We start from the raw sequence: 20,054 nt of genomic DNA, 5'->3' as shown, positions 1-20,054 counted from the left end.
AGCAATGCCAGGAACTTTCTACTGCATAACTCATCCATGACTCACCCAAAGCATAGCCACTCGCCCACACTTTTTTCTGTCATCTCTCATGTCTCTTTTTTTCCAAGTGAGGACTGATCGTGGACAGAAACCAGATTCCATTTATTGCCTGTGAGGTGAAGAAAAGAAGGGCAGAGAGTAAAAAGAAAGGTATGAATTACTTAGGTAAAAAATAAAATTACCTGTCCACACATTTTATGTATGAATTTTGCTGCTGCACACTAATACACGGTATGTGATTTTTAACCAAAAAGATCTGGGTAAGAAAAAAAATCAGCAGAAAATCTATTTCTCAAAAATAAAATAAATAATTATTAAAATATGTATCACAGAGGGGGTTGTATCAGAACAACTTTTTTAATATTTCAACTTTTTGAGAGATCAGCCCATTGAACATTTCCTGAGTTTGCTTACAGTCAGTTGTGCCTCGAACAGTACAACTCCATAGCTATGCACAGAAGACATTAATGTAGGATAGCAGTGATTCAGCACTGGCACATTGAGATTCCTTTTCTTTCTTGGGTACCATGGTCTTCATCACAGCAGCAGCTGACCTGATCTGACAATCTATCTCAGCATGACATCAGAATTTCTTTTACCCAGACTTGTGACCACCAAGATATTTGAACACCTTATTTGGACCAGTTAACTTGCATGTGGTCATGAAAGATAAATGTGGAGGAGGTGATTGGGAAGAATGGCATACCATATATAAACCTGGGTGGGGTTCTCGTATCGAACATCCATCCTTGGTCATGGGTTGTCCATAGAAAACACAGTTTTATCAACTTCATGAAGATGAGGTTAGATCAGTGGTCAGCTTCTTCTGCTCTATGTCTTGGACTTTCAGGTAGGAGGGGGAGAAAAGTTTGTTCACTGACACATCAGGTGGTGGTCAGTTAACTGCTGAATTGAAACCCAAACCTGTAGTGAGGGTGAACTGGGAACATCTGAGACCTTGTTTGCAAATTCTTCAACCTTTGCAGAAAATGATCATTATATCTTTTTTGATTTTGGAGACATAGGGCTCTATTTTATTCATGAAAGCACAACTTGCACTAAGTGGTAGATCTTGGACACACGGACTGTCTCCAAGCACAGCTGCTAGTTTGGTTTATGTTGGGATATAGATCAGGGGGTGTACTGATTAATAAATACATTCTCATCCACTCACATCCCTGGTCTCATAGCTCAGTAACATCAGTGCCAATCACAGTGAAGCATACCAACAGTATTTTCACAAATGGAAAGAAGCTTCTACAGGAAATCATATTGTTGTCTGGTTTGTACAGAGTGGCACAGTGTGACTGTACAACATCACAACAGTGACAACATTAACAGTTAATTATTACAATGATAATAGAGATAAATTACAAAATAGTTTATTGAAGTTGTTTGTATAATTGCCTCAATCTGACACTATTTCTGTCATAATTCTTCAGTACTTTAAATCATAAATGGTCACATTATATCTTGAATGTGTAATAGCAGCGTTTGCACTGTGATACATTTCAAGAATAAAACATGAAATGCCTCTTCTGTTTTAAAAAGAGTTGTACAGGATGTGATGCATAGGATTAATGAGCCTCAGTGATCCAATATCTATGTCAGAGTATCGAGTTATAACCTACCAGTCTGATGTGTGAGGAGGTGTTTGTGGTTATTTTGTTGCAGTCTTGTGTCATTTTCAGGTGACTTAATGAAGGTTAAAAGCGAAGCACTTTTATCTGCAGCACTTCTCAAATCGAAAGCTGCAGATTTATCAACATATCTGTGCTGCTGCCTCCAGATGATTATCCTAAAACCCACTGGTGGACAGCAGCAGTGAGGAAAGCTGTCAAGTGGAAAAAGGAGGCCTTTAAGACCAGAGATGCTGCAGTTTCTGCAGTCATGAAAACAAGAACTCATGTGGGATGAGTTCAGAGATGAGTTCAAAGATGTTCTGGCCAACTCTCAGAATATTCAGGAAGGAGAGCCAGAGATCTTTCTAGCCTGTTCTTAGAAGTGGAGAGGAACTTGTGACTGGGGATGCCGTCAGGTGAAAAATGTGGCAATCTCCTAAACCTGGCCAGCATGCCAGATTTTGTGGAGGAGGCATAATCGGAAGACTCAAAGGAAACCTTCCCCATGTCATGGATGAGATTCACTCTGAGACCCTTACAGCTATGGAGGTTTTTTGACTGTCTTCCTAGAGACAAATCTTCAATGTTGTGTGGCTGTTGGAGATTGGTAGACAGGGAGATGGTTCCCATTTTTGGAAGGGTGTGCTCCAATTATCAGGTATCACACTGCTCAGCCACCCCAGGGACACTCCAGGCTCCAGCAGATGATTGAGCCTCTGGTTCAGGAGGAGCAATGCAGGGACCAATTTAATTTTTTAATCAATTTAAAGTCTTGCCTGAGTGTGACAAATGAGGGCTTTTTCTTTGGTAAACCTAATCCTTTGTAAATTTGAATCAAATTGGCTTTTTGTAGGATTGTTTGTTGGCCTTACATGGTTAGAATCTTGAGTATGTCGTGGTATCCACATGGCATGTGTGTAGGCCTTGGTAGCATGCCTACTGTAGCCAATGTGGAGGGGTTTCACACATGAAATTGTATATTATTTTCTTCCCTGAATTCAGGTTTTGGGGTTGGAATTGTTTGGTGGGGTTTGGAGTGGAGGAACAGCACTTGTCCCCTGTTTTGGTTATATTTACCTAACTTTGTTTTGCCTGTTTTAGTTCAAGTGCTTTAAATCAGGTGATCAATCAAGTGTTGGGCCATTTGAAGTACAATGCCTGGGTTGGGGTAGCCATTTTTGTTGACCCATTAATCCCCTGGTAGGTTTGGATGGCTTTTTCCCAATAGGGGATTGGTCATGTAAATGTTTAGTGTGGCTGCAAACGTGGGTAGAGCTGTTGTCTCGGGAACACATCCCTGGCTGCAGAGAGGTTGCTGATTTTCCAGTTGCTTTTCTGCCCCAGTGGTTTGCAGTGCATAAGACCCCCCCACAAATAGTGGCACGAAGATTAGGGTTGAGTGGAGTTAGATGGTTCTTGTTGCAGATAGACAGGGTTGGGGAGGGTCTGGATTTGATGGTGGCTTTCCCATACCTTGTGTTGTATTTATGGTGCCAGCACTTGTGTTTTAAAGTGTTTTGGGGGGAGTTTGTATTGGTTGCCCATAGGGGGTAATAATGGCTTGTACTGTGCCAGTAGGATGTACAGTCTGTGATTTTCTGGTTTTCCTACTGCTAATCCATAGACTGTCTTTACCAGAAATTTACACCTGCTTTCCAAAATTGGTGAAAAAAACAATATTTTATATTGTAAAGTGGTGTTGAATGAGTAGGCATGCCTTGGGATGAACAGGTACCCAGTTTGGTTGAGAAGTGGGGAACTGGACTTGTATTACAGTGAGATATTTACCTTTTTGTAATGTTGAGTGTCACAACTTTGAGTCTGGCAACTTTGGTAGAAGATGCTACAGCTCATGCTTCTGTTTGGCTTTGGTTGTGTATGAGTTTTGGTCGTGTAGAAAGTTCCTCTTTGGCTTGTAAGCCTTGGTGATTTTGGTTAGAGGAACCTTTTGTATTGCTACCTTGGTTTAGTGTCTTCAGTTCCAGCGTTGTGGTTTTGATAGCTGGGATTTCGTGAGGACAAGGCATTGCTGATGTTTTGTCTAGTTGAAGACAACCTTGTTGGACACTCAAGCATACTTGGCGTCACAGGTTATTACCACTGTTCTCATGTTCCCTGCAAAAATCCATCAGTGTTTTTAGATGGCTGTTCTTACAACCTTACATATTGGCCCTAACACTGATATTTGAAGAGGTGTTCTTCCTGATGCCTTCAAATGCCCTTGTATTTGTTTGCTTATCCCTCTGTTTCATCTGCTCTTCCTATTCAATCTGCCTCTTAATTTGCTCCCAAGGATCCAAGGCTGCTGAGGTGGGACTGGGTGACTGGTTGGAGCATGGAGGATGTCAAAACGACTTGGCTGAGATGGTTTGTTTACATGATTGGTGCACATATATTGACTATGGAAATGCAGTCTGGTAAACATAACTCAAAGGAAAACATGAGTGTCATCAAATAATAACATAACTACATAAATGTAAGATTTAAATGGCTGACATGAACAATGGCCTGTGTTTGCTTTAGTTTTCAGTTGTATGGTGGACCTGGAAGTTTTTTAAGGGGGAGGGTGTGATGTCCCTCTCTCTGCCTTTTTGCTTAAGAGGTTGCTTTGGCTTCTTGGCTCAGGAGCCAGTGGGTGGGGTTGGAGAGGATGTCGGGGATCTACCTGCACCTGGGTAATTTAGGCCTCCAGCCTACTTAGGTGTCTTCTTGTTAACCTCTTGCTCTCTCTTCCTTCCAGGCCTCCACCAGCCAGATGGGCTAGATTTTGGTTTTGTTTTGTTTTGCTTTGCTTGCACGCATCACATACTTCACTCATCCATACATTGCATTCATGACTGATTTTAACTGACTAACATTATTAAATTTTATATTAAGTTAATAATAAATCTAATTTTTAAAAGTTTTATTCATGTGTGATTCCCTTCTTTGTCACTGACTCTGAGCCAGTTCGTGACACCAGTAAGGAGATTCAAGTATTTTGGGGTCATCCTGTTGGTGCAGTGTAGTGAAGTGAAATGTGAAATGAGCCCCAAGTGAAAACTCTCAATTACTAGTAGTATGTTCGAACCCTTACCAATGTCATGAGCTCTGGATAATGACCCAAAGAGCGGTCATTATCCATCCATCATCTATACCTGCTTGTCCTTTGCAGGGTCGTGGTGGGCTGGAGGCTATCCCTGATGTCATCAGGGGAAAGGCAGGGTTTACCTTGAACAGGTCAGTCTATCACAGGACTCACACATAGACAAACAATCATTCACACTTTGTGACTTGATGTTTGGTTAGACTTTGTGTTGTGTTCAGGGTTACTGAAAATTCTCTCTACATGCAATTAATGTGCTGTGTATTTCCTGTTGTTATGCATGAAAGCTACATTGACAGCTACATTGACCATACCCCAGAGCAGAGCTATCCTGTCATGTCTATGTCAATCATGGTTAAATTCATTACATAAATAATACCTTACAAAAATAATGAGTTCAGGCAGCATGTTAGAAGTTGCTATTCTTGGTAGCCAATAGCTAGCCTGCCACACCCGTCACGTCTCAGTAGACTTATTGCTTAGTCTATTTAAAGGCCTTGATGGTTGCATTCATTCTGTGAATGCTGTTACTGCAAAAGCCTTTAGTCATGCTCTGTTTGGAAGCACCGTGGAGGATCTTTATGTAGCAGTTAATTCCTACTGGGGGTTTATGTGCAATGTCCCCTAGTTATAAATCATTTATATATCTGTGCATTCTATGCTATTGTTATTTATTACTGCAGTACAAAGAAGCCCCCGCAGCAAAATCATACCACCAAATGAATATTTATATCTATTGGTACATGTGCTTGACCAGAAGTTGTTTAAATTTCTCAAACTACTCTGCCTCTACTATTATTTTGGTATAAATTAGCTAGAAAGATGTTGCACACTGTCACCAAGTGCTAATTGGTTTTCAGATCACTCCTCCCTTAAGGTTAAGTGGTTGGGTGATACCTGTAAATCAACACTTGTCTCTTTACTGCATGCTTAGCGCAGCCAGGCTTTATGTCTATTGTATACACTGTGGGCTTGACAAGCTACATGTGGTTGGCATCCTGTCAGCAACCACTACTGACACTTCAGTGACAGCTCTGTCATGACCTCCTGATGAAATACAGCTAACATAGATGGACACACTTCAAAGAAATGAATACTGAGTGATGAAATTTAAAATTTGTCTGCAGCCAGATTCTATCATATACACATCAGCTGTTCAGGAACAGTTCTTCAAACATTAACACTTGAAGGAAATGCCTGGCTTCAGTCAGCTACATTCATGTTAGGACAGTATCTCTGAAGTGATCACAAATTTGAGATTTTAATTACCTTACAGACATAAACCCTAGTGTCCCTACTTGTCTTACTTTAAACATACATGAGTGTTATAGGATTTGCCAAATTACCATTTATTTTGTAGTTATAAATCACTAAAGCCACTGTGTATTTGGAAGTCAGAAGTCTGAAGTTTTAGCACTCAAGTCCCAAGTCCTACACTTTGAGTTTTAAGTCCTTAACAAATGATTATGTGCTGTTCACCAAAGGTAATGCTTTCATTTCGCTGCATTAATATTTAACAGCAGGCTAGTAGTCACTCACTACTAGACAAATATGGAATGCTTGTAAAAATGTGTAGTGTTACATAGTGTACTACACTGAACTTATTATTTTTTTTAATCCCCTGCCAAGTGCATTAACACTGGCACAGGACCCATATTAGCAGACATCGATTCAACTAGCTAGACACTAAAACATACTTAGAATATTTCCCACAACTAAAACTGGTCTATATAAAAACAGAATGTACAGTGGGAATGTATGCACTTTATAAAGTATAAAGATGTTTTTTTCTAGAGCTAGCTTCAGGTGATATGATAAGGTTGAGGTGGAAAAATAAGTTGAGAGATGGAATCTAGATAATAAAACATTGTTTGTTTAGGTTGTTAACTAGTTGAACTTATTGTGTAATTGTCATGCAGACAGTGATCTGTAAAATGGCAATCAAAGGCACATTTATAAATTTAATATTGATTACTTTTTTGATCAATTTTATCATTATTTTAACATAAATAGAATACATAATTTTATGTCATTTTAAATATTCTGTATTAATTTCATTAAGGTTAACAAATAGACAGAGACAGAAACTAAACAAAATACTTCATAGACAAAAGTTTCTCACTCTCTGCTGCATGACAACTTTCTTGCATTTGCTTCTCCTTCCCCTCCTCTCACTCTCTTCTCATTTTTGCTGTCTGCCCTCTGACAGGCTTATATTAGATTAGACCCTCCTTCTTGACATTCAGCAATCAATCAATAGGAAAATTGACAACCATGTGACCTTGACAATACAAATCATGAATAATCAAAGATTGTGCAAGATTTTGTCCTCATTCAGAGAGTGGAATGACTCAGTGCTGCTACTGGTGGCTAGAAGATATATTAAACCAACACTACCATGTTAATCACTGGTATTTCTGCAATATAGGCATCTGGGAGTGGTAACCTACTGTAAATGTGGTCATTGCATATGGTTTATTAGTTTTTTTACAACACAACATTTAGGTAATGAGTTCCTCAATCAACATACTGATTGTCTTTGGGGCTCATTGAATTCATGTGGAACTGCAACAATTAGTCGATTAAGTGATCAGTTGATGGACAGAAAATTAATCAACTATTTTGATAATTGATTAACTGTTTTGAAATTCAAAATTCCCTGATTCCAGCTTCTTAAATGTGAATATTTTATGGTTTCTTTAGTCTTAGCAAACCGAATATCTTTGGTTGTGGACAACAGTGATCGACATTTTTCACCATATTTTATAGACCATAAAAATTTTATATACATTTTATAGACCAAACAACTAACTGATTAACCGAGATAAATATCAACAGATTGATAATGAAAATAATCATTAGTTGCAGCTTTAATTTCATGTTAGCAATATTACTCAGCTCAACTAGCTTAAGCCCTAGTGTCTCCTTCAAATGTCCAGGTTCAGCCTCAAATGTCAAACACAGTTCAGGTTTTTGTGTCATTTTGGACCTATTTGTGTTGCCTTTATCAATTTGTACTTGTTTACCACAGCACAGTCTTCCTTCTGCTCTCCATTCACAAATGTAACTTTTTCTTCGCACAAGTTTTGGCTGCTGGCTGATTGGTTCAAAGCAGACCTCTTATCAGGAAAATGAAGAGTTGATTTACAGCAAACTTTTCAATAGCAGCATTTTAAATTTCTGAGCTTTGAGAGAGTTTTAAGTCAATTAAATTGCAATACGAAATAAATGGGATTATAATCCCACCAAGTCTTGTCTTGTCTATTTATTGGGACCATGTTCAGTGTTAAACATAAATGTTACCATTTGATGTACTGTACCAGAGTTAGCTTATAGCTTATTTTCATCTGCAGTCCCTTTAACAGGTCACAATTAAAACATATAACAGCACAATAACAAACAGTACAGAGAAAAAAATACACAGGACACATAATACAAAAAGCTACACACAATAGCACATCACATACACCCACAACGTTTACACCAAATGACATTAGAAGCCATGGATTTACTGTTTTTGTCCTAATAGTTTACAATATAGGAATGAAATGAATCTGCTCACAGGAAATGACTGGTAAGCAGGGGGTATGCAATTATAGCTACTTCTTTCATGTGCTACTAATCCATCATTTACCCGCTCAGATATCCTATCATGAAAAGAAATACTGGGAACATGTGTTATATATTAAACCAACTTTCTCCCAGTCCAGTGGGATGGTGAGTGCTCTATCCATAGAAAGCACAACTGTTCTCTCATCATTTTGGTATTGAGCATGTGTGCAGTTTGTGGGTGTGATGGATATTAATAAACCTTTTGTTTGGTACCTTGCCTGACCCTCACAAACTGAGCCTGTTTACTGGTCACACTATCAGTGGTATTTCCATCCTGAGAGCAGGCAGGGAGATAAGGTCTCACTTTTACTAGAATTGAACCATGCACAGATCCAGTCATGGGGAAAAAATAACCACCATGGTGAGACAAAGAACTTGCACTGATAGAGTTGTTATTTCTGTTCATTCTCTCAGTCATCTTTTGACTGGTGCCTTTATTTAAGCCATACAAGGTTTTATACTACTCTTGTTTTTATATTGCTAGGAGTAATGAGTTTTGATTGTATGGATAGCAGTCAACCCAACATGAAAAGTTTGACTGTATGTTGTAATTGTCGAATTCAGTTCTGTTGGCAAGTTTAACATGTAGAGATATTTTTGTCTTCCAGTAAAAATGAACACGAGGCCTCCAGCAAGCCCATCCTGTTTGGCTCTTTGTTTTGGAACATTTTCAGCAGAGGAAAAGGGCAGAGCTGATCAAGCAGACAGCTGTTTGTGTTGTCAGTCAATGTTTTATGGAGGATTAGAGGTGAGATTCTACGGCTGACAGCTTTTCTGGCTGCCTGGACAGCACACAGATACCAGGCCCTTTGATGGATTTGATCTGCACTGGGAGGAACAGCACATGGGAGGTGTGAGTATGTGGTGCATCAGCCTGCCTTATTTAATGAGCCCCTCCAGACATGTAATTAGACATATAAAAATACTCTTCTTGGAACAATAATGTGTATCTGATATGTTTTTTTCCACAAAAAAAGTACAATTACCACGTTAAAAATCCTCAAAATTACATCTACTCCTTCTCCCTCATGAACATTTCCAGAATCTATGAATATGTAAAAATATTTAATTTCAGAAGTTTTCCTGCTGGACACAAGATGTCTCTTACTTCACTGAAACTCCATTCTCAATGTTTGTGCACTAGAGGCTCCAAGTTTCCACATCATACTTGTGTAAGTAGAATATTTGACCAGGATAGGCTCCAAACTAGTTGTGATGTGACAAATCATGCTAGTAGGCTCTTAAAATCAGATTTTCAATGAGCTCAGACAAACTTTCCACTTCCTGCAGATGAATGTAAAAACAAACTCTGCACATACATCATTCTACACGGAGATGCTCAAACATGTAAGTGAAGTAACAATAAACAAAACAGATTTTTGAGTGGAGGGGGACTTTAATTAATGCCCCGAATAAAATGAAGCATGCCAAAACAGAAACAAGATGTGGATGACATTTATTAAGCCCTTAGATTGCATAAAGAAGTGTTGAAAAGAAGTTCTGAGAAGAAGAAAAAAAATATTGTATTTGACATGCAGTTTCTAGATGTCAGCAGGGAAAGGATGAGGTGAGCTAATATTGTTTGGATCTCTAACAGATACGGTAGGTTTGAGCAATCCTGGCCTTTAGAAAATAAAATACTTGAAAATGATCATTTTTTGCACTTATATCAGGACTGTGGGGAAAGATCATTAACATGTCATCTGAATGATCTTCAATTTATGCTTGCACCACTCTTTCACTTGGTAGAATCAGCACAAGCATCATTTTACATCAGTTATGGTACATGGTGGCCATGAATGTATGTTCTTGGACTGCGATGACATTAGGTAACCTCCATCATCAAAACATCCATCTACATGTATTTATTGAACACTGTGTATGTTGTTAGGATGTCCATCAAACCAAACCATCACTTAATGTTCACACCACAGTCTGAGTCTGCGGTCATGGTGGTGCAACATGACACAGGACTCGTCAGACCCGACAGCCCTTATCCTTAGCCATCAGTTGCTGCCTTCAAGAGAACTACAGCAGGTGTACTGTCTTCCAACACGTGTTAGATCAGGTTTCAATAACATTCTTGGAAAGCAAGTATGAACATATTACTGTACATTTCCAACTGGGAAAGTTGTACCCACTTCTTGGATTAATTTATAACAGAGCTGATTTCTTTAAGTGAAGACCTGTTGACGAATACCGTACTGAGTAGCCTGGCTGAGCATGCCTGTTCATTTACAGTAACACCCTGTTTACAGTTACACTGAGAAATATAAAAATAAGAACTGGAGTACTGTGAGTTTAATATCACCTTGTTACCCACTTTAAGGTGGGAATATATGATGTGATATACTCCGTTAAACTACATGAGACTAAACTAAAACTCCTCTGTGTTGTAATGTCACAGTTGATCCACACAGTGGCAGTATTTTTTTCATGAATACATGAAAATATTCAGGAGGAAGAAACGGTCTCATGCATATAACTCAATCCATTTACAGAGTTTAAACTGAGAGGGGCTGGAATATATAATAAACTATTGATCACATTATGTCTGTTTGTGGTCTAAAGTCAGTGAGTGAATTTATAGATGTATCACTTGGGTACATAGTCAGTGGTGTGATGAGTTACACCATTAGAAACCAAAAATATATCAAGGCTCACAATTACAAATGATATTGGACAGAATTAACTGTCCAACATGACGTGTCTAACTTGTTGACATTTTATGGTTGGATATTAGTCACACTGGCAGCATTGGTCTGCTTCCAAGCCAACATATGAAACATCTCTCTAATGCCTGTAGATGTCAGCAGCTCTGCAGAAATGTTATTTGTGTGGATGGTGCCTCAGTATATTGGGTAAGACATTAATCTATCTCTTGGAGGTGCTGTTGCACTACACTGATCAATAGATCCACTCCATGTTATGTTTGTGTATATGCCTCACATGAGAAAATCAACTTGATGACATTAATTGCTGGCCTCCACTTGAATTATACCTCCACTGATGATGTAAGGGTCTCCTCAACCTGTTGACTTACAAGCTTTGTAATGAATCAAACCTGCAGTGAGAGAGAGGTGGAGATGCTCTACATTCTCTTACTATTCTTATTTCACCATCTGAACCCATGCACAGTTCTTATTTATGCATTTTCCTTCAGCATATAACGCCATTCAGCCATGACTACTTTGAGCAAAACTCTCCATACACTCAATGACCAGAGAAATATATGTTCTTGTGCAATGTACAGTAAAGTCCAATACATCAGCGCTGTAGTCATCCTACATTTACCTTATTGGTCAGTTCCTATTGACACTGTGACTTCATTCAACTCTGGTCATCTTCCTGCTCCTATTTATGTTTGCATCAGAATGCATCATAATGAAAGGTGTTTCCAATGTGTTTTCTACTCCCATTTACATACATGTAAGGAACAAAACATTAGAAAAACCTTTTAACATAATGCAGTCCTACAGCCTCCAAAATTACTATAAGTCTTAATAAACATTTACCTGATAATGTAAAGAAAAACTGAATATGATCAGCTACACAAAGGCAGGATCTATTGCAGAGTTAACAGATTAGGTAACTGTGTGGTCACTGTGTGTACACTGCTATTATCATTATTATTATATATTCATTTATTTTTTCAGTGCTAGCAGTATGGCTATTGGGGTGGCTGCTAGTCTGTTGGCCTGTGCACCACTTTGGTTCAGACTAAAATATCTCAAAAACGACTGGATGGATTGCCATGACATTTCATACAAAGCACTGCTATTCCTGAGTACAACCTCACAGAGCTGCTAGAATGGCTTTACACTCATGTTTATGTGAAGTCTGGCTGCAGAGTGAGGGGATGTAGCAGTGGAGGACAAATTATACTGATAGACCTCTTAAATTTACTTTAAGAGGTCTATCTTTACGTTTAGTTTACGTTTATTCACTTAAACAGTGAAGAAAACTTTCATTAGACACCAATGCAAGTAAAAACTGCAGTTTTTTGGAATATCCAAAAGGCATGGCCATTCAGTGTGGAAGTATTGAAAGTTAATCATAGATTGGTCACAAATCTAACTTCAGATACTTTTGTGTAGAAAAAATGCTGCCATGTCTTAAGCTTTCTGAAAGAAGGTTAACTGTGTTCTCCCTTCTTTACTCCTGCAACATACACTGGCAGTTACAACTTGTAATTTTTAGGTGATGTAATAAATGCAGTGATTAGTTGATCAAATGCTGCGTGTAAGTTAAGAGATGTGAACACAACTGGGCTGCTCAACTTCTTCCTGCAGTTGGAACGAGAGAAGGGAGACATTTGACACTTTAAAAGAAGGCCAACCTTTATTTCTGGTCAAAGAACACAAGGTTCAAAACAGAAAGTGATAGACAGACATGAGAGTTCAGCTAAGTCAGACATGTCAGAAATACAAAGCACAGTCAGGGTTAGAAGAAAGACAACAGTAATATGAAAAAATAAATGAAAGGAATCTGCCTAATGTTGAATTACACACATTTTAATCAATGTTTCAGTTGTCACACAATTAAAATACACACACACACACATATATATAACATACATACAGATGTATCTAACCTACATCTGTCTGAAACATTTTTCAACACAAACATGGAGAAAAACACACAAAAAGTAATTAATGTAAATCTGTCATAAAGCATAATTTTATATACATTTCACATTTTGATATTGAGATTTAGGATTACAGTAGTGAGGAAAGAAAAAGAATTTTAAAAACAATAACTGCAATAAAGATACATCTACATCTGTCATCTATCATCAAAGTGATGTTCTCCACAATTTTCACATCAACAAATGTTTGTTATTACACCTGCCAACAGTGTCTCATACAGCTGTCCAGGTACTATAAGCAGGGAGAAATACCTACAGAAAATTAATGGAAAAGTGACATCTGAGGTAAATAAACAGCTATAACATGACAGCACCGTATTGCAAGAACAAAACAAAATGGAAACATTTGGCAAATTTCTATTTTGACAGGAGAAAAATGAAGGATGGATCATAGCTTTTACATGCAATCTTGTGACCAGTGTATTTGATAGTAATGTTTGAGAAAATCAACCCTGTCAACGCGGCTGGATTACCTGCCAGGCAGGGGCACAGCAGCTCATTGCCTCCCCCAGGACCTCCTAGCACTTTAATGGATAGATTTTGACTATGGCTTAGATCCAACAATTAGACTTCAGATAGATGTCTAAGTGACCAGTTTCTACATTATCTAGTTCTACACTACCTTAAAGCAATAGTTCAACTATTTGTGCAGTAAATGTGAAGCTACTACCAGCAGCCAGCTAACATAAAACAAAGAGTGGAAACAGCTGATCTGGCTCTGTCCAACGGTAACAAAATCATTTACCGGTCAAGAAATAGTCTGGCACATAAAACTGTAAATCTACATACTTAGCATACATGTGAGTGCTATCAATCTCCTCATCTAACGCTTGGCAAGAGAGCTTATTTCTCAAAATGTCAAACTTTTCCTTTAAGTGTTGCTAATTTGTTATGAATTCTGGAAAAATTGAGGGTTCACATGACCAATGAAGCTACACCTGGTAGTTACTCAGCACAGGTAATTTCAGATGAAACCTAGCAACTTCTGGAAGAAAGACTCCAGTGCTGACTGAAGCCATCATAACTCACTAACTCATATTAGTCCTATACATGTAGAGCTTGCTGATACAAGCTCTAAACACTACAGCCTTATTATTCTATTTCTTATTAGCATGAAGTAATGTAGATAGACTATATTTTTAGACTTGGTGTGAGACATACTGTATGTAGCAGGGGACACAGGTCCTTGAGGAGGGGCGGGCCTAGCAGAGGGATCGGGTGATAACTGGGTCAGTGAGCACAGGTGTGAGGGTGCTGCCAGTTGACTGCACTCTGTGTGATTGTCCCTGTTCCTGCTGCTGCCTGGGTGCCTTTATTATATGTTTTTAAATTATATTATCACCTTGTACGCTTTTATACCTCATTTACACCTGCCATTATAATGTGATCTGTATCTGGATATGTTACCTGAACAAGGAAAAACACATATTAATACAAGGTGTGAATAGACTCAGAACACATTGTGATCGGAGTGCGATCGGATCAGCCAGACCACGTTTGGAGGTGTAAATGCAAAGACCCATGGATTGGATGTCATTATCCAGATAAAGTATCCAGATACAGATCACATGTTAATACCAGGTGTAAATGGGGCCTTAACGTTGGGTAATGTAGGGGTGCAAAGGCATCCTGAGGTACTTGTGTTTTTAATGCTTTAATGTGTCCTGTCCTGATTTTAGGTTTGCTAAAGAAAAAAGAGAAAGGTAGTCTTAATACCAGGCTCAAAGTAAGAACATTAGATTTGTAGAATCCATTTTAATCATATTAACCTTGAGCCAGCTCTACTAGTGCTGATAATGTGTTTTTACAGGCAGCACTGGCTTTTAGGTTTAAATTTAGTTCTGTTTTCTTTCTAGTACTGCGGTTGGTGTTGGAGCAGTTGGGAATTCAGTCAGCTGTGATACTTTGGGGTATGTGATGCCACATTATTTAGTCACTGATTCTTTTGTCTGTAGTGTTGTCTGTTTTGTTGTTACTCCCAGTCCCTCTCACTGTGGTTGGTGGACACCAGGCAGCAGTATGACTGTATCAGCTCCCTTCTCTAGCTTTGGTTTTATTGTTTCATAGATTTTTAACTAGTTTTAATAAAAGCCCATTATGGCCTGACCACACTGACTGTCTTGGTTTTGTCATTGAAACCCCTACATTTTAAACTGTTACACATACAGTAGGATGCATAAGTTGAAAGGTGCAGGAGGAGCTTTAAAGTGACAACATGGTTTGTTGATAATCGCATTGGTAAGGGTCAGCTATAGAAACTGTATGAAACTGAGTGGACCATGAGTGTGTTGCCATGCATTGATTGACACAGACTGCTGCAGCAGCTGAGTCTCGGCCCAGATACAGTACAAAGGTTACTGCTATTAATACACATGAACACACACATGATGCGACAAATTACATCTCATTTGTTGACACTTTTAATTCATGACTCTCTGTAACACTGGTTATCAGAGCTGCCCTGCTTACTCTCAGCCTGTAACTCTGTCAGGAATTAATACAAGATTATTCAGAACCCCTGTTATATCCATAATATCACAGACGAATCAGTGTTATTGGTTCAACCCTTCTGTACCCTTCAACCGTCTCAGTAGGAGCAATATGACACCTTCAAGGCCCAGGAGATATATGACAGGGTGAGAACATACTCTGTATTTTTATGTGTGTGTGTGTGTGTGTGTGTTGGAGAGGGTGGGTGTCAATGACAGAGAGAGGAGCAGAGAAGCTACAGTTACTGTGGAGATAATTTGGAGACGGGAGGTATTCTGAAGCTACAGCTCTCGGACTGCTGGCCATCGCTGAGCGGAATTTAGTGGCAGTCGTCGCGTTTTCGCAGAACCAATACAGCGGTGGCCAATGACAATTCCACAACAAAGCACAGGAAGGAGACACGTGGAAACCTGCCACACAAGGTCAGAGGAGACTGAAGCTCAACTCACCTTTCTGAAGCTGCAAGAAAACACACTACAGCCAAACAAGTTATGTGTTTTGGAGGGTGGTTGCAGACAACAGTGAGGCACAGTTTAGTGCCTCAGTGGCAACTAAACTACAGTGACGACACCAGCAGATACAGCATACAGTAGTGCCTACTGTGATTGAAGAATTTCAGGGTTGGATTTCACAGTGTGCACATATCTGGAGTCTGTGGAATGCTAGAGGCCAGCTGTCATTTCATTCATGTTATGCAGAACACACTCTACGCATGGATGCCCAACTGTAGCAGCTAGCTGAGTCACAGCAGTGGATTTCAACTCTTTTACTACACAGCCTGCAGCTTTGGATCTCAGCAGGATCCGGATTAATCTTCTATTGATGCATCAATGGATCATATCTTAGTCTTTAAAAAATTATGATTTAGTGTGTATAGATTGATACATTCCAACCATTTCTGTTGTGGTCTTTGGGGTTGTTCTTGTGCACATGAGCAGAGTCTTGTGTTTTACATAATATGCTAAATTGTTCCCATATGCAACAGAAGTAATCCACTGTTACTAGTCTACACGGGATTCAAGCCTTATCACATGAAACAGTGCATGCTGTAAGGTCTGAGGTGGATAATCTAAACAAATACACTGCTGCCTTTACAGCCAGCAGTCCAGTTTCAGGTATAAATATAAATTGAGATCCAGTCAGTTTTGGTTCTGTGTCCAGATGATCCTGAACATGGTGCTGGTGGTCCTGACGGACCTGGCTGCTCGCTTCCTGGGTAACACTCTGTTCCGGCAGCACTTCCACCTGTTTCTGTCAGCAGTGGTGATGTTCGGCCCCGCACTGAGCCTCTGGGTCTCCCAGCACAGCGTCTTTGCCAAGAGAAGCCACTTCCTCTACAGGTGAGGCTATTTCCTGTCTACTTTGGTAACATGTCTCATACCTTCCCTGTGTGTTACTGTTCAAACAAACTGCCTCTGGCTCTTGAGGACATGTCAGTGTTTTGATTGGTTGGTTTGGTGAAGCTTGGACAAGATGCATCTCACATTTAATACATCTTCCTCCTCTGTGTGAAACTGTCAGAGGAACACCAGAATAATTTCAGTTTGTCGTTATAAAACTAAACCTACTGATGTATTTGCCACTTTCAGAAGTTTCACTTCAGATGTGACCAAGCTTCTGGATACCATCAGTAGTCCCACTTCTACACTATATAGGTATTAATATCAGTGGTGGAAGAAGTATTAAGATCCTTTACTTAGTAAAAGTACAAATACAGCAATGTAAAAATACTCCATTATAAGTAAATCCCTGCATGAAAAATCCTACTTAAGTATTAAAAGTAGTGGTTTGGTCCCTCTGACTGATATATTATTATATATGACATCATTAGATTATTAATACTGAAGCATCAGTGTTAGAGCAGCATGTTACTGTTGTAGCTGCTGGAGGTGGAGCTAGTTTCAACTACTTTATACACAATTAGCTTGTTTAGTCCAATGGTTCCCAATCTAGGGGTCACCAAATAAATCTGAGGGGTCGTGAGATGATTAATGGGAGAGGAAAGAAGAAAAAAGTTCTGATACACAAATCTGTTTTCAGTTTTTGGACTTTTTTCTCTAATCTTTGATTTTTGGTGAAATATTGGATCATTTGAACATTTATTGAAATGAAAGCATGTGAGACGTTTAGAGGGAAAAATCACTATTTGGTGGAGCTGTTAACAACTCATAGACATGTGAAATGTGACCCCGACTACACACTGCTTTTTGTGAGACGTCAAAAGCCAAAAAGGTTGGAAACCACTGGTTTCATCTTTAACAATGTGTTGTATTTTAAAAGCTTGTTATATTATCGATTGTGTCAAATCATTGTGTTTGTCACTACAAGTGATCCCTTCTTACATCATAGTCATTTGACCCATTGATTATATAAAAAATACTGATGATTATGTGGCTTTAACAAAGAGAAAGGAAAATGATCCAAAGTAATTTCCCTGAACATTGCCCACAATTATTATGACTAGTATTTTTCCAGTATGCATGCAACACATACTAAAACTTTCTTCACATCTATATGTAGAATGTTTTATGATCATTGACTGTATATAAGTATATATACATATTTATACACAGTCAATGATTATGACACAGCTTAACTTCTAAAATGGCTGGTTTGTGCTTACTTAAATCTCCAGAAAATTTGTTGTTAAAAGTCTAAATTCTTTAGCAAACACAATGGTGCATTTTTTGATTTTGACAGAATGAAGACCAATAGTAAAATTAGTACAATAGATAATTTCTGATATGTTGGATCCTGGTCTTTTATATGCAGTATTTTTACACCTCAAAGTGTTCAAATTAATGGCACATTATTAACCTAACCCTAACACACTATGGTGGAGGACAACATCTCTCTATGTTTCTCAAAAGTAAGTCTACATAACCCAAGAAAACTATGGTGTTTCCTTTTGAAAAACATCCCTCTCCAGCATCATTCAGAGTGCCTTTGGGTAGTCTTTACTTAAGAATTTAAACATTTTGGTAATCTTCTTCTTCCAGGATGTTTTTGCGCTCTGGTTGGGGCTGGACCTGCGTCTTTGTCGGCTCTTTTGTCTTCCTCCTCTCCTTCTCCATCCGCCGCTCCCTCTCTCTCTCAGTCCGGCACCTCTCCCGGCTCGGGGTTGCTGGCGGACTGTGGCTTGGTTTCTGCAAACTTCTGGACCTTCTGGAGAACGCCACAGGAAGCTGCTACGAACCTTTAGTCAACAGCCAAGAGGCCACCAACGGCCAACCTCTCTTGGTGTTACGGGAAGGGGAGAGCAAGTCGGAGTGCCTCAAAGCTGGAATGTTGTGGAGGGGATATGAAGTTTCAGAAGATGTCTTCCTCCTCTGTCTCTGCTGCCTGCTGCTGGCAGAGGAAACTGCTGTTTTTGGTCCTTATCTGAGTTTGGGTGGGTTTTCAGACGCCCCTCTGAGGATCCTCTTCCTGTTCTGTGTTCTTCTGCTCTGGCTCTGGATCTTTCTGCTGCTCTGTCTCCTAGCTTACTTCCCTCAGTTCCCCACCCAGCTGTTAGGGGGCGCTCTTGGCTGTCTGAGCTGGAGGGGACTGTACCAGGGCTGGTACCGTCTGGGGCCCAGCTGGTACTGCCCCGGGAGACCTGGACTGGGACTGCTCAACATTAAGACTGAAGCGACCGAGGACGGACATCTGAGCCAAGATCACACTGGCACAAAGACTTAAATCACAAAGTCAAGGTAGTAGAAAATCCAAACCTGTCCAGTTGTGTTTGTTGTTGTCACATCTCACATTATTAATGTTTTAACAATTTCTCAAAGGATATATCACAGCAGTCCTTTTATTAATTCAAACAAAACACTATGGACTTGGGCGTTTGAATAAAATGTGTCTTTTCTACTGCATGCCAATCCAAATACATGCCCAATGTATGTGACAACAATTGTTATTTGGATCCAAGCTGGAAGAGTTTGGTTTGAGAAAACCTAACTTTACTGAACCCACAGTTAAGATTTGGGATACAGAGATGAACAGCTACTGAATTTGATGGGTATGTTACCGGTCAACCCAATACTTAAAAAAATAAATGGAGAACTTGGGTAATGAATGATAAAAAAGACTAAAAGACTGCAACCAAAAGGTCCATTTGCTTCCTTGTCAGTGTCTTCTTTAGCATTGGTGAGATGGTTGATTAACTACAGAGAACTGGTTAAGACATTGGTGCAAGATCAGTTTTTCCTCCTTTGTTCAGATGCATTTTGTCAGTTGTATTCTGAAACTACAAATACAGTGATTAAAATGCTTTTCATGTAATTCTCTTTACTTTCCAGACAGCCATCACATTAAAATGGTTTAAAACAACAAGCTTTTTAGCTACGCTAGCAGCACGGCTCTGGGGATGGTACTGTTGGCCACCATTTTGTTCCAGACTGAAATATCTCAATAAATGTCACCATGAAGTTGACAATTGTAGTTAAGGGTGAACTATCTCACAGCTATTTGATTATAATGCAATGAAATTTAGAACAGATATTCAAGATCCCTTGAGGATACAGTCTCACTACATTGGTGATTCTATGAATTTTCCTCTAGTGCCAGGTCA

At 39.2% G+C, this 20,054-nt stretch overlaps 1 protein-coding gene across 7 annotated transcripts; it reads left to right on the top strand.

The window, feature by feature from the left end:
* The first annotated feature begins 171 nt into the window (after positions 1–171).
* On the top strand, positions 172–19,765 carry fitm1l (fat storage inducing transmembrane protein 1, like). Of its 7 annotated transcripts, none has more exons than XM_044368971.1 (7): positions 172–189; positions 3,955–4,028; positions 4,816–4,880; positions 8,967–9,211; positions 14,863–14,916; positions 16,658–16,836; positions 18,496–19,765. In XM_044368971.1, the coding sequence occupies exons 6-7, from the start codon at positions 16,658–16,660 to the stop codon at positions 19,175–19,177; spliced, it is 861 nt and encodes a 286-aa protein (XP_044224906.1). In that variant the 5' UTR covers positions 172–189; positions 3,955–4,028; positions 4,816–4,880; positions 8,967–9,211; positions 14,863–14,916; the 3' UTR covers positions 19,178–19,765. The 7 variants fall into 7 exon arrangements, 6 of the variants coding, with proteins under 6 accessions (XP_044224906.1, XP_044224903.1, XP_044224908.1 ...); XR_006406568.1 differs by lacking the exon at positions 172–189 and having other exon boundaries at positions 1,616–4,028; positions 18,496–19,384; positions 19,470–19,765; XM_044368968.1 differs by lacking the exon at positions 172–189 and having other exon boundaries at positions 1,615–4,028.
* The last annotated feature ends 289 nt before the right edge of the window (positions 19,766–20,054 follow it).

The sequence above is a fragment of the Thunnus albacares genome, chromosome 12, assembly GCF_914725855.1.
Source record: "Thunnus albacares chromosome 12, fThuAlb1.1, whole genome shotgun sequence".
Taxonomy (NCBI): domain Eukaryota; kingdom Metazoa; phylum Chordata; class Actinopteri; order Scombriformes; family Scombridae; genus Thunnus; species Thunnus albacares.
The sequence above is the reverse complement of the archived record's forward strand: the minus strand, read 5'-3'. Positions and strand labels throughout refer to the sequence as shown.

Bases quoted from the DNA above. Each gene is read 5' to 3' on its own strand.
- fitm1l (XM_044368971.1), top strand. From the start codon at position 16,658: ATGATCCTGAACATGGTGCTGGTGGTCCTGACGGACCTGGCTGCTCGC. The intron at 16,837-18,495 runs GTGAGGCTATTT...TTCTTCTTCCAG, and splicing joins AGAAGCCACTTCCTCTACAG to GATGTTTTTGCGCTCTGGTT.